Raw genomic sequence first — 15655 nt, forward strand, 5'->3', positions numbered from 1 at the left:
TGCCAACTTTCTGTTCGGGGTGGAGTGGAAAGGGATTTTAGAAATAATTTAAGAAATGACACGCCTGCTTTGTATAGTGTTACAGTGTGCACAACAAAATAAACTAATAGTTACACATTTAACCAGTAAATGCAGATTTGATTGATACTTAGCACAATTAATCCTCAGATATGGAATAACCTATAAAATTAAATAAGTGATAATGGAGGCAAATGAAGAAATCTTGCATGGCATGCAGATCAAACTGACATCTTTTACTCTTAAAGATGCAATTATAAATGATGGGGATCCTAGATGTCTTGATTGTTGCGACGAGTGAAGACGTTACATTATTAATCAGAATCGGGATACATTCTCATTGAATCGAATTTTGACATGTATTAATGCAAATTTGTACCATAGATCTTTTGTACACTTGCATTTGATAATGTCTAAATGTGCAGTTTTAAAATAAACACATGTTATAGCAAGCATGCATTTTCAATTTAAAACCAAAAGTATAAAGTCAAAGACACTCTAGATGCAGCTGAGGTCTAGGTTAAAGTGCCCAGACATTCGTTTTTGTAATGACGGTCGCATGATTGGTCTGGATGCCTCCATAAAAGTTTGTTTCTCACATGTTTTTATATTCACTTTCTAACCATTTGCCTATCCTGTTGAGTTGTGAAGCGTACCGGTACAGTAACTGGTGGATTACAGTAGACATATTTGAACACTTGTGCAAAACCTTTTTTTAAATTAATTTCATGGAAACTTTTGGAACCCCTTGATTCCATCTTTACATAACCCATGTGTAAGACTTCGCATTTCGAATCACTCCCCTAGGCCATCGTTAACCTGTGCACCAGTTCTTTGTTGGCAGAGCTCTCATGGGTACTAAATGAACTATTTTGCTCAGAGCTGCTTTGCAGTGTTGTTATGTTTTAATATTGGGCTGAGCTTAAGGACAAAGGATTGCTGTGTTCAACTTTTAATAGTTGCAGTGTGGATAACGTCCTCTTTTACTCTTTTGTAAGTTTAAAGTGGCTTTCAATTTTAACACTGTGACTAATATCACATGGTGCTTCAGAGAGGTTTGATGTTATATTTTTAAGTATGATTAGTTACACGTGGCTGTTGCACTTTGAGAGATTTTTATTTTTGAAAAAGGACATGCTTGGTTTGACACTGCTAATCTGGAAAGGAACATAAATGAGCAGTTAACCGTTATAGCCACCTTCCAGAGTTACCTACAGGTAGAAGTACTGTGAGCATGAGTGACAGTCCATTTGGGTATTCCATTGATGATCCACCTCGTCCTCTGTGTTTAGGTGTCAGCTCCTATGTATAACAGTCTTTGGTCTTATCAACTGCAAAATATGATATACTGTATTAATTGCTTTATTACAACTTTGATTTCTTTTGATTTTTCCTTTTTTAGAAAATGAACAACAGAGAGGTGTTAGTGGGGATCCTGTTCCTGGTTTTCCCATTCATTCCTGCCAGCAATTTATTCTTCAGAGTAGGCTTTGTAGTTGCAGAAAGAGTTCTCTACATGCCCAGGTAATAACACATGCTTTGTACCCTATATGTACTATCATAATGGTTAGATTTGTCAAATTTCAAGTCTCTCTAAATAGCATAACTTTCCAATCCCACTTGTCTCCTGTACTTCTAATGTTATTATAAAATGCTGCTGAAAAGCCATCCCTGTCTTAAGATGTACCGATATGTAGTACATGTTTTATTGACTTCCGTTTAAATTACTTTCATACTCAATGTGAGTCCTCCACATCTTGGAAATGTTAACAATATGACACAAATGTCTGAATGGTGTCTTGACTTGCAGACAAGGTCCTTCGGCCTGGTGAATGCTAATTTCAGTGTTGTTTTATTTGTAAACATTTTGGAAGACCAGGAATTGATGATGTGCAGGACCAAAAATAAAAAAAAATGAATAAAATAGCATACATTTTGCCAGTTCAGGTGGTAGAGTACCAGCACTGAATTTCTGGATTCTTTTAACAGAAAGTCTCTAACCAATCACAGGGGTCCCTTCAAACCTCTGTAACAATACAGACCACACACTTTGAGATGGTGCCATTACAGTTTACAGCTTTTTTCTGTTACAGTGCTCCCTCGCTACCAGGCTCTCTGTTATAACGTGTCCCAAATATAAAGCTCCTACAGCATGTCCCCCAATTCCCTATACTAGTGATTCATGCAATATTTCTACAGTACATACAGTGCCAGTGTTGTTCAAACTGTAAACAACTTCTCAGTCTAACTTCCGATTCTGTCTCTCCCTTTTGATACAGTATCTGAACTGAAGAAAAGCTGCACTGGCACTTTATAACACAGACATCTTATAATAAATATTAGGCCTATTATGTGGTTATCTTTCCTAATGTATTTATGTTTTTGCTGTGAGCGGAGCTGCAGCTTTCTCTGGGAGACTAGACGTTTCAGCCCCACTCCGGCAGCCGAATCTGGGGAGAGCCCATTCCCTCTTTGGACCCGCTCTCCTTCTCGCACTTGGTTTGCTTTTCTGTCGCTTCGAACTGAACTACTGTTTAGCCAGGCTATTTATAGTTTAAAAATTGCTAATTAAAATGATTCGCAAGTGAGAATGTTGCTATATTTTTTACAAAAAAATGTGTCAATTACATGGTGATTTATGCATGGTTAATTCACAGAAAGTTACATATTCACTTCACCGTATGTGCATTATAGTGGAAGATATTTTATTTTTGTATTTTAGTCAGATGTGTGGTGTTGTGTCATGTGGCACCCCCCACCCCCTCCCCTGTTTATAATGCTCTTCGGTTACAGAGCTCATATTGCGTGTCCCCCGAGACCCATGTTATAGCAAGGAAGCACGGTATTTTCAGTCAAGTTCCATTACTAGTTTTGTCCAGTAAAACTGACAAGGCATGTCAGTGGTACAGATTACTTTCTCATTTCTATTTTACTACATGTTTGCAAACTGCTCATGTTTCTGTTGATTTAGAGCCGCCCTCCATTCCTATGCTCATAGTCGAGGAGTGTAAATAATCCTGCTCCCAAAGTGAGCTTTTAATGTCTCCCATAAATTAATCCAAGACACAGCATGGGAGCCACTTATCTCCAATAGCAGTTTAATCTTCTGACTCACTATACTCCTGGTCTTCTAAAATTAAGGCATTCATTTCCTCCAAGGGCTGATACATGGATATAAACAATGTGTGTACTGTATGAAATCACAAACTTCAAGCTCTACCAGATGCTGTTTTTTATTTCATAGTGTTGAAAAGTCAGATAGAGCGATTTTGTTCATTTTACCTTTCAGGGCACCAGAGAAAACTGTCTTTGTAGTATATTGTGTATAATTACCATGGTCATGCATTTTCTATTAATCATTTTTGCTAAACATCCACAAGATAACAACTCTTGTTCTGTCGTTCTCAGGGTTTCAGTTTTTTTTTTTTCCTTTTATGAACAAATGTCAGGTTAACAACCTACACAAGCCAGTCAAGTAGCCTTATTTTAGAAAAAAACATAAGGTGGACACTGTACATGCATTTGCAGTTGACAGTCAAAACAAAAGACGTTCTGTGACCTACCCTGCACGCACACTTATATAACAAAGTTTGCTGACGCAATATGCATCCAAATATTACAAGGTTGTTAAATAGATTTGTCAAGCTGCAATATTTTTCAGATTCATGCCAGAAAGAAAAAAAGATTAAACTACAAAAAATTGGAAATGTACAATCAAACACATTTGGTTTTCTTCACCCAAATAAATGTAAATGAACATGAAACTGAACATATGGGGCTCTATGTACTATTAGGGCTTATGTGTTTGTATATGTTGCAAATTCATAGCCTCACTCTGGTGTAGAATTGATGTATGCAATGTACTTAACATCTGTTTTTTGTTGAGAACTGTCATACCTGTCAGCGCAGGTGTAAGATCAGCATCAATGTCTGCTCATTATACATGAGGCTGATATTTACATCTCATTATAAATAGGTTTGCAATGCCATATATGAAAGTTTATAACTCCCTGCAAAGTTATGAGTTCTGTATACTGAACAAAAAGTAATATCATGAACAAGTTGAAACTATGGAAATGTCTCCAGCTAAAAAAATAAAAAAATAAAAATAAATATATATATATATATATATATATATATATATATATATATATATATATATATATATATATATATATATATATATATATTTTTTTTTTTTTTTTTTTTTGTTTTTTTTTAAGGTTTTATTTTTTACTGATATAAAACAATTACCCCCGATGAATTTTCAGACCCTTAAGCTCAGAGGTTTTCAAACTGGGGGGGGGGGGGCAGCATATGTTTTTGATGAACTCTCATTCCCTACTTCACCAACACTTACTCGACCAGTGCTTTCAGGTTTTACTGGGCTATTCGGCCGACACATTTGACAAGCTCAATGAACGTAACCTTTCTTTGCAAGGTAAGAACCAGTGGTTAATTTGTGCTGGGACTCAGCCCCAGCACCTCTTCAGCTAGCTAATAATGCCAAAGCGCGCAAATGCATTTTCTTAAAATTCTCAACACAGTCCGGTGCCAGGGACATTTAATTACTTTACAATTTCAGCTACGTGCCATAAAGATAACACTGGCTGCTAAAGGACAAGCAGATTCTTACTTGGCTTGATTGAATGAGTAGTTGTTGCAAAGTGGGTTATTTGTTTCTGCTTAAAGCAGTTTTGAGCCTATATACAAACCATAATCAAGCCATTTAAAAAGGTGTTCTAAAACCACTTTTGTTAAAAGTGACACGCTATAACTTTAAAGTAGTCATGGAACATATAATAACACAAATTGAGCACATGGGCTTTTTCTGATAAACACACACCTTGTATGGAGCAGTTGTAAGAAAACAAGGCCTAACATTTTCTTATATCTATTGAAACATTGATTTCAAATCATAGAAATCAGGTTTTATTATCAACATACAAGTAAAATTGTACAGAGAAATGCACTACTTCGAGTTTATGAATTAGCCCCGATACAGAGTAACAGAAAGTAAAGTCTCGCCTCTCACCTGTTTTTCCAACTGTGAGTGAGTTTAACACTAACAATACATACGCCTACAGACCAAACCCCAGCCCACAACAGATACATTCTACAACCCCAGACTCTGCTGCATATTCCTCAGATGAGCTCATAAGACATGAGAGAGAGAACAAAGAGAGAAACCCAGACAGACACGCACAAACTGATGCCCACACGTTATCAGCAAGAAATAGTCAATTAAATGATTATTACAAATACTACAATTGTCAAATACCAGATGTTACAGCTATAACATTTGCATCGCACAGAAAAATACAGAGCTTTTCCCCCAAAACGTCTGCTTTGCAGTAGCTGTGTGATGCACGACAATGCAATTATGTTCCCAACACTTCTGTCATTATGGATTTTGGAATGTCAGTCCTGAAAGTTAAAGATGTGATAGTGGAGCATTAAAATGCTGATATTAAAATATACGCTATGGGTGCTAGTACAGGATATTTACCAGTATGTAATTTACATGTTGATTACTGTAAGCAAACCCTTTAATTTCAATACCTGACAATGATTTCTATGCCATTAATCTTGCTGATTTTGGGCTCTTTATCACAGTCGAAGTGTTGGAAGGAAATTAGTTTCACAACAACACAAAGTATGGTGCAAACGAGGCGGGGCTCGTATGTTTATTTACTGCAGTGAGTTCAAGACAAACATTCACTTTTAACCAAATAACACAAAACAAAATCCTGTATCCACACTGGAGAACTAAACTAAACTCTTTTAAACAGTCTTTAAACTAACAGCTATCAGACGGCTAGCCCATTTACCGATTAAAAAAAAAAAAAAAAAAAAAAAAAAAAAAAAACACAACACTTCTCCAAGTTTTCCAATCAAAAATAAACTCTACCTTTTCTTCTTATCCGAGAGTAGCAAATGCTGGGTCTGTATGCAGGTCAAAGCCTTGCCAAACCAACACAAAAAGGGCCTATCGTTTGTCTCTATCCTGTTCTTATACCTGCCTAATTAGCTACAGGTGAATGAGATTAACCCCGGGTGCGTGGTCGACTGGCTGACTCGGGCCTTATGGGAAATGTTGTTCAGGGCTTTAGGGAAGTGTGAACTACACTTACTTTTACAGAGCACTTTAAACAGACAGCCCTCTCGTACAACCCTAGGTCTGACATATATTCCATGTACCACTTTGCCGTACACTTTGTTAGAAAATATATAGAAAAAATATTCTTATCTGCAGTGCAGCAAGTGCTGTTATTATTTTAGTGAACTCCAAATACATCACCGCAATCAGCACAGGAACGTTGCTGGGGAGTGAAAATGTTATTTTTGGCACTGCACTGCTGATGGAAAGTGTAATATTGAAAGGTGCCAGGAGCACTATGACAAGTCGTTGAAGCAACATGTTTGCAGTGAAGGAAGTGAGATGTCAACAGAAACTAACCAATTCTAGAAACACACTATTTAATCCACCTGTATCTAAAGTTAAGCAAACATTACAATTTTGCTTACTATTGTACTTATTTTTTTCAATTATAGATTATAGTGGGAGTCACGTTTTAGGAGAATATTATCTAACCATACAAGTAATATATAAAACTACATTATTTGAGGTGATGTGCACAGACATGTGAGACAGAGTCACCAGGATAAGGTCCAAACATCTCAAACCATTAAATTGCCTACAGCCAACAAATACCATGGCCTGCTTTTTAGTGTGAAAATGAAAATTACAAACAGCATAATATGTGCACCTTATCTGCAGTGTATCTAATTTAGGCCCTATTTATAAATATACTAAAGGACGCTAAATTTGATTTAGCATGTACATTAAGTAGAGAGCCTAACAAGTGCCGCCTAATTTACTAAAAGCCACTAATCTATGTGTTTGCTTTTTGGTAAATTTACAAGCCATAGCGTGTGCTACCGAGTGTGTTAATTTATTGTGAGCGGTAATTTTAAAGTGCAAGATAATTGCCAAGATTTCCCCAGAAAGGCAGGAAACAAAGGCCCCAGCAGTGCAGGCCTATATTTGTCAGTGGCTTTTTGTGAAAGGTGGAGGTGGCTTACATTGGCAAAATGACTAAACAGCAGACATAGGCCTCAGCAGGGGACAGGCTGAGGCAACTTAAACTTTACTCATATGTGTTTGTAATTCTAGTGGAGGAAGTTGTCTCAAATTACAAAACCTTGTCTAGTCAAGCCTCCACCAAAACTGCTGCTTCCAGAAAGCAGGCAATATGGGCAGACATACAAGCGAAGGTCAATGCCCTGGGCCACAGCCAAAGGCCCATAAACATGGATGAAGTAACTTACAAAAAATAGATGGTGATTAAGTAGATTCAAGAAAATGCACAGAGTCCTTTTCTTCAATCAGTTGCCAGGTTTATTGAAATATGCAGGGAGTCTGGTCCCAGGTACAGGACAAGCAGAATACTCAAAATTACAATGTTTGCGCGACATTAAATACCCTTCTGTATAGATGGTCCACCTCCCCTTTCTCTGACATTAACCAGTGGTCAAGGTACAACACTTTATTCTGTTAATTTAGTGTGTGTGTGTGTGTGTGTGTGTCTGTATGTATGTGTGTGTGTGTGTGTGTAGTCTAATGTGACAACCTCTGAACTCAGTGCATTCTTCACACTCCTGGAGACAAAAGGTCCATACATCTGCCTTTTGTTATCTCCTTGCGACCCCCTTTGATGCCAGTGGGATTATCTCTTTTGATCTCTCTGAAGTCTAGAGCCTGTTCCCTTCTAGTCCACAGCATTGTTATCTCATTAGCTTGCAGTCATTGTTGGGCAGTTTGTAGACGCATCGCCTCAATCAGTGGTTAGCAGTACATGCAATTTGAACCAAACAGTCTGACATCTGCAATATTAGTCTCTTTTCAGAAAAGAACACCAGTATAGCTCTGCTAGTCCACATGCGTAGCAAACCCCTAATCAATTCTCAATCCATGTTTTCCAACAATGGACTAAGCTTAAAAGAAAAACTAAAGAGAAGCTTACTCAGAACGTACTGGGCTATAGGCCCTGGAAGAGGCCCATCAGGACAGGTGGAACTGAGCAGCCTGGAAAGGAGACTTGAAAGCATCCTCGCCCCTGAACAACTACAAGGTGTGCACGGTGTCACTGACACCTCAAGACTTCTGCGTGATTCACACCATACAGGTAAATTACATATGACACAAACCGCTTAACTGTATTTCGTAATTATACAGCATATAACATCTTAATGTAAAATATATTATAGGTGCCTCTAGCTCAAGAGGGGAAGTTCAAAACTGCCACATGATGTACCACTAGATTTCTCAGGAGCCAAATGTTCTCACACATGTGGGGGATGAAAACACAGATGACCAGGAGCTGACCCTCAATTTGGAGTTCGTTTCTTTCCCATCACCAGGTGATGGTGAAGCATTCTCTGAAAATTAAGGACAAGGGTCAGATAGATCAAATTCAGTGCAATATGATACAGCCATCCCCTGTTATCAACAGAAATAGCATAGGTTATTAGACCTGAAACATCTACAAGAACAAGCTAGAGCTATCTGAAACCAGGGTGCATCTCTAAGAAAGCTCACTAAGGCTGTGGAGAGACAAACACAAGCTTTACAAGGGTAGACCAGAGCTCTATAAATTGTCAGCCAATAGATGAAGTGAAAATCAACAGATAGCAGCAGGAATCACAGCACTAAATCCCACACTTACTGGAGGTCTGGAGATGATAACTGATCAGAAACAGCATCAACACATCATCCACCACAGAGGACGATGCTTCAATGACAACCACAGCTGCAGCCTCAACATCTTCAACTCCAAACGTCAGTCTTCCACACACACGTAGAATTGGTTTGCGAAGACAGAGAAGAGGGATACCCCATCAGTCACCGGAGGATGCTGCTTGGAGAAAGTCCGGATGAAATAAATAATAAGCAGATGCTCCACTATTTACGTAGTGTTTATATAATGTTCATTTGTCACAAATAAGAATTTATGTAAACAAAAATCAATAGTTAATTTTTTTTTTCTTCTTGAGAACCACTACACTCATTGCACATGTTGGCCATGTGAGCCAACTTATTCTTGAAAAGAAAAAAAAAATCCTTTCTCGTTTTTATGCATGTACAATAAAAGTCATGTTGTGCAATGGCATACTTGTGTATTTTTATTGTCCTTATACAAGAAATATTGATTGTTAATACGTAGCCTCACTTCTCTTCCCTGTCCTGTATTATCACCCAGCAGTCTGATATGTCTCATGGTAAACCATTCTTGACTAGCTCTGTTGTGCAAAATGCAGCATACAACAATGATCTAACAACATTTCGCAGGACTATACAGCAGCACACCTCCTGATTTGTCTAGACATCTGAATAGACTGTTTAACTGTCCAAATGTCCGCTCAATGATTGAGCATGTAGACATGTGTGCTGTATTATACAGGAGCTCTGCTAAACTGCTAGGGTCAGCCACAGGTTAAAAATCATGGCCTTAGTCCATAGCCTGCATCACCTAATAAACAAGATTGTTCTTGCAAAATTACAAATTTCAAGATCTGGAATGCAATAACGCCTACCTAGCAGCCACCCTTCCCCTTAGTTTACTGTCTCAAAATCATCAAACAGACCACTATGTCTAAATATTTAATTCTTGTGGGCACTATCAGGATAGCCAGGAGTCACATTCAGGATTCTCATTTGAGAATCGCACATCAGTTATACATTCAGGGAATGCTCCCTATTCCAAAAAATATGCTTCCTTTCACTTAGTGGTGACAGTGCTATGTGAGTACAATTAATAGCACCCATCACAGTGAGGAAGCCCACTTTCGGTCCAGTAAACCAGTCTTTTGTGTGGGAAATGTAATATACCGATAATTCCCTGTGAGCTTCAGTAGGGCAAGCAGTATCTGCTGGACTCGCCATGTAAAGATGGGTTGGTGAAGCCCAGCAACTGTACCCACAGTAGCCTGAAAAGAGCCAGAGGCTAAATAATGTAATGAACACAGCAGCTTCACTAGACCCGGCACAGCATTACTCCTGGTAGTTCTTAGCACGACATCATCTTGTAGCTCATCATGCAAAGCAATATAATCTCTGTTCTCAATCGATACTTTCCTACCATCTTTTCTGCAGTAAGGCCGAAGAGAGTTTGCCGGGGTCTGCAAATGCGCTCCCTTTTTCTCCTCTTTTCATTTTCTGCGGCTCTTTGGAGCCTAACCATACAACCTCTGTATCCATGCATTGCCTACATGATGCCCAGAAAAAGAGCTATAAATAGTGTACCTATTGGTGTTAATGCCTGGTTTACATCAGCCTTAATTACACTATGTAACACAATTTTTGTTCCTGGGTAGTAAGTGTTATTTCCTAATTGCTTATGCCTCACAAGTATAGAAAATGGCTGTTATTCCCCACAACTTTGCTTTTGTGACCAGGACAGTGATATTTCAAAATATCACTATTTCCAATGGGAAAATGGGAAAATAGGAAAATGTGTGTCTTTTCGTTCACATAAAGTCAGAAAAAAACAACATATGAATCCAAATTAACATGTATTTATATATGTATTTAGAAGTGAGTAGTTTTTCAAGATTTACAATTATACTGTACAGTATAATTGTAAATCTCGAAAAACTACTCACTTCTAAATCTTTTGTAGTCATCTTTGTATTACTTTAGTATAAATACATGTTAATTTGGATTCATGTGTTGTTTTTTTCTGACTTTATGTGAACGAAAAGACACACATTTGCCCATTTTCCCATTGGAAATAGTGATATTTTGAAATATCGCTGTCCTGGTCACAAAAGCAAAGTTTGTGGGGAATAATAGCCATGTTCTATACTTTTGAGGCATAAGCAATTAGGAAATAACACTTACTACCCAGGAACAAAAAAAAAAAAATCTTGTTACACAGTGTTATGATTACTAGGTGCACACTAAAATTAACACCCTTTAGTGAATACAGCTCACCTAAATACATTATCATAAAATTCACATTCTGATTACCATAGTTTAAAGCACTACATTTAATGCATGGCAATTAGCATGTGCTTTAATGAATAGCATGCATGCTATTTGCAAAATGTAAATTGGGCACCAAATAACATGTGTGCTAATTTCAATTAACATGCACACTCATTTTAGCACCCCTTAGTAAATTAGGCCCTTAGTATCTTTTGTTGGATTGCTGTAAAATAAGTTTGGAATTCAGGGAACCGACAGTCAAGAACAGTTTCACTAATAAAGCTTTGTCAATCAGACCCACTTAACCTCTGTTTAACTGAGATGGTTTTGAATGAATGCTGGTCCACAGGGAATTGCTTAGATGTCAGTCTCGATAATGGTGGTTAGCACACAGAGCATGCTAGCAACACAATACAAAGTCAGATTCTGCTGCAATCAAGAAAAAAAAAAAAAAAAAGTCCTCTACTGAAGCATCTGTGGGGGTTGAAGTTGGTCTTCAGAAACCTTGTTTGCATTTGCCAAGTGTACGTTCTGTATTCTCTAAAAGATCTAAAAACCACAATATAATTTACATCTGCGTACAAAACTTATGAATATCAAGCAACTAACAAGTTTCTTTAGTTCATTATTGTGTGGCAGAATGTATGAATGTTAAGCTTACATTTGTACATGAGGATTACGTGGATGTAGGTCATGACAGTCTAGCTTTGGCTGCTAGATTATGGGACTCCCATATCATTACAACTAAGTTAAGAAATCATCTCTGCCCTCAGCTCTGAATAACATTCAAGACATTGATCTTGGCAGGCCTTTACAACAGGCTTGGTACTTAAAGGCAAGGGCTGTGAAGCAAAACTTTTGAAATTGTTTCTTGGATTTTACTGTTTTCTGAGAGTCGTTTCAGAAAGTTACTTAAGGGAAGTCAGCCCCAGGGCAACACAGTGACGCATCTGTTAACTCTGCTAAGAGTTTAATTGCACAAATGAAAGAGCAGAATACCAGCACTTTCTTTCCAATCTCGAAATAACTACACCAGGATTTTTTTTTTTAAATCGGCAGGAAGTCGTGGTTGGAACATGTGGTTGGCCTGATGTTTTTATAATAATTAAACATTTATTACAAGAATTACGCAAAATAACTTGAAATAAGGATTTAGGAAAAAAGCCTTTTTCCATATATATATATATATATATATATATATATATATATATATATATATAGTGGCTTGCGAAAGTATTGACCCCCCTTGGCATTTTTCCTATTTTGTTGCCTTACAACCTGGAATTAAAATTGATTTTTATTTGGATTTCATGTAATGGACATACACAAAATAGTCCAAATTGGTGAAGTGAAATGAAAAAAATAACTTGTTTAAAAAAATTCTAAAAAATAAATAATGGAAAAGTGGTGCGTGCATATGTATTCACCCCCTTTGCTATTAAGCCTCTAAATAAGATCTGGTGCAACCAATTACCTTCAGAAGTCACATAATTAGTTAAATAAAGTCCACCTGTGTGCAATCTAAGTGTCACATGATCTGTCACATGCTCTCAGTATATATATATATATATATATATATATACATATATATATATATATATATATATATATATCCAGAGTCTGCAACACCAGAGTCTGCAACACCTCTAAGCAAGGGGCACCACCAAGCAAGCAGCACCATGAAGACCAAGGAGCTCTCCAAACAGGTCAGGGACAAAGTTGTGGAGAAGTACAGATCAGGGTTGGGTTATAAAAAAATATCAGAAACTTTGAACATCCCACGGAGCACCATTAAAGCCATTATTAAAAAATGGAAAGAATATGGCACCACAACAAACCTGGCAAGAGAGGGCCGCCCACCAAAACTCACAGACCAGGCAAGGAGGGCATTAATCAGAGAGGCAACAAAGAGACCAAAGATAACCCTGAAGGAGCTGCAAAGCTCCACAGCGGAGATTGGAGTATCTGTCCATAGGACCACTTTAAGCCGTACACTCCACAGAGCTGGGCTTTACGGAAGAGTGGCCAGAAAAAAGCCATTGCTTAAAGAAAAAAATAAGCAAACATGTTTGGTGTTCGCCAAAAGGCATGTGGGAGACTCCCCAAACATATGGAAGAAGGTACTCTGGTCAGATGAGACTAAAATTGAGCTTTTTGGCCATCAAGGAAAACGCTATGTCTGGCGCAAACCCAACACCTCTCATCACCCCGAGAACACCATCCCCACAGTGAAGCATGGTGGTGGCAGCATCATGCTGTGGGGATGTTTTTCATCGGCAGGGACTGGGAAACTGGTCAGAATTGAAGGAATGATGGATGGCGCTAAATACAGGGAAATTCTTGAGGGAAACCTGTTTCAGTCTTCCAGAGATTTGAGACTGGGACGGAGGTTCACCTTCCAGCAGGACAATGACCCTAAGCATACTGCTAAAGCAACACTCGAGTGGTTTAAGGGGAAACATTTAAATGTCTTGGAATGGCCTAGTCAAAGCCCAGACCTCAATCCAATTGAGAATCTGTGGTATGACTTAAAGATTGCTGTACACCAGCGGAACCCATCCAACTTGAAGGAGCTGGAGCAGTTTTGCCTTGAAGAATGGGCAAAAATCCCAGTGGCTAGATGTGCCAAGCTTATAGATACATACCCCAAGAGACTTGCAGCTGTAATTGCTGCAAAAGGTGGCTCTACAAAGTATTGACTTTGGGGGGGTGAATACTTATGCACGCTCAAGTTTTCTGTTTTTTTGTCTTATTTCTTGTTTGTTTCACAATAAAAAATATTTTGCATCTTCAAAGTGGTAGGCATGTTGTGTAAATCAAATGATACAAACCCCCAAAAAATCCATTTTAATTCCAGGTTGTAAGGCAACAAAATAGGAAAAATGCCAAGGGGGGTCAATACTTTCGCAAGCCACTGTGTATATATATATATATATATATATATATATATATATATATATATATATATATATATATATATATATATATATAGCAATTAATCACAGGTTCATAAGATACACACAGGCTAGAGAAGCCTTTATGTAATTAGCCCTGTGAAATGATTGCAAATACAAGCATACAAGCTTATCAATGCTAAGACCTTAGTAAGGATTGGCCCTGAATACTTTAATACTCAAACATAATTTATAATCCATTTACTAGATGATTAATTTTTATGCCTAACAAAACAGAAGATATTTTAATGTTCCGGTCCAGGTCCAGTTAAAAGGACATTTATAGGTCACTGGTTTCATTAATGAATGCAATCTGTCCTGAAACTTGGCTTCTGCTGTAAGTAAATATTTGTATTGTATTCTAAGACTGGAGGGGGCATATATAATCAGGTCTGTCAAGAATGAATGCTTTTAGCCTTGCTCTTGAATAGTATCTTGTAACATAAATCATATGGAATAAATTGGAATTTGTTCAGTCCCATAGTTGTAAAAAAAAAACATGTTTGATGTAGCAACAGGCTTGGTGAAAAGCACTGGGAGCCTCACACAAAACTAGAGCTTTTCTGGAAAATGAGTCGGTAGTAATCAAAAGTCGGTTCCATGCATTGACTGTTCTGAAGTCTACATTTCTTGACAGACTCAGGACTGGTATGCATATCTCTCTATGACACAATTGTGTTAAAGCACATGATTCTTCCCATTCCAACTTGTACGTTTATACTCCTTTCTTTCTTTTTTTTTTTTTGAACTTATTATGAAACTTAATCACATGCAAACAAGTATTGAAATTAGATAGCTTGGTCCTCCCGGTTTTGTCTTTGTAATGTTTCTGGAAATGTATAAAACGAAAGTAAAACCATTGAACCTTTATCAGAGGCAATGATATTTTCTCAGGTACTTAACAACCTGTTCCAGGAAGGGTGTCACCTGCAGTATGTGTTTACACTGGAAATCCTGTTGGAGGAATATGGAAAAATACAGACGGTAGTAAAAACAGAGGGGTCAGTGTGGATAATTGTCAGGTATCTCAGAAAAGTCCTGCTATGTTGGATAATTCTATATAATTTAATTATCTGTTGTCTCAGTCTTTTCATACAGTTGACTGTCATTTTAAATACCTTTGTCAGCAGCCAAGCGTATGCTGAAAGTGCAGTATACTGTCCAAAGTGAGGCTAGTTCTGTTTAGTATCTATGCAGTGCCTCCAATAATGGTCAACTTTAGACCATAGTAAATGCAGAAAGAAAATAATCACAGAATAGTCCTTTATGTTTAGAAATTATATTAGTTTGTTTGCAGTAGAAACACAGTTGCATCACGGATCGCTGTTACAGTAGTGAATTGCAATGGCTGCATTGTTCTAAACTGGGACGATTAGAAATCAAGAAACTGCACTGGATGCATGGCAGTCAACCTTTTTCATCATGTTTACAATTTATTCAACATCTCTACAATTAACACCATCTAAATATAGTATATTCCAGTAAGTTATCCTGGGGAGAGTGTAGATGGCACGTTGGTTAATCGGCATAACTGAGAAGTTGGATACCTTTAAATTATTATTATAGTTTGGTTTTGTTTTTTGCTGAGTAGTTCTTTGTTTTATTTTTATTTTTTGCACCCAGTTTGGCCCAGAAGGAAGTGAAATGACGTAGCAGAATGCAGGTACTGCCGTAAAGATGACTGATAGTTGAC

General features: G+C 37.6%; 1 protein-coding gene across 1 annotated transcript in view; it reads left to right on the forward strand.

The window, feature by feature from the left end:
* The window catches only part of LOC121319641 (protein O-mannosyl-transferase TMTC1-like), a 94943-nt gene that overhangs the window by 53183 nt on the left and 26105 nt on the right, over positions 1-15655 (forward strand). The window contains exon 8 of the mRNA XM_041257271.1: positions 1421-1542. Within this exon, the coding sequence (XP_041113205.1) occupies positions 1421-1542 (122 nt within the window). The remainder of the gene's footprint in view (positions 1-1420; positions 1543-15655) is intronic.

Source organism: Polyodon spathula, chromosome 8 (assembly GCF_017654505.1).
Source record: "Polyodon spathula isolate WHYD16114869_AA chromosome 8, ASM1765450v1, whole genome shotgun sequence".
In the NCBI taxonomy this organism is placed as follows: domain Eukaryota; kingdom Metazoa; phylum Chordata; class Actinopteri; order Acipenseriformes; family Polyodontidae; genus Polyodon; species Polyodon spathula.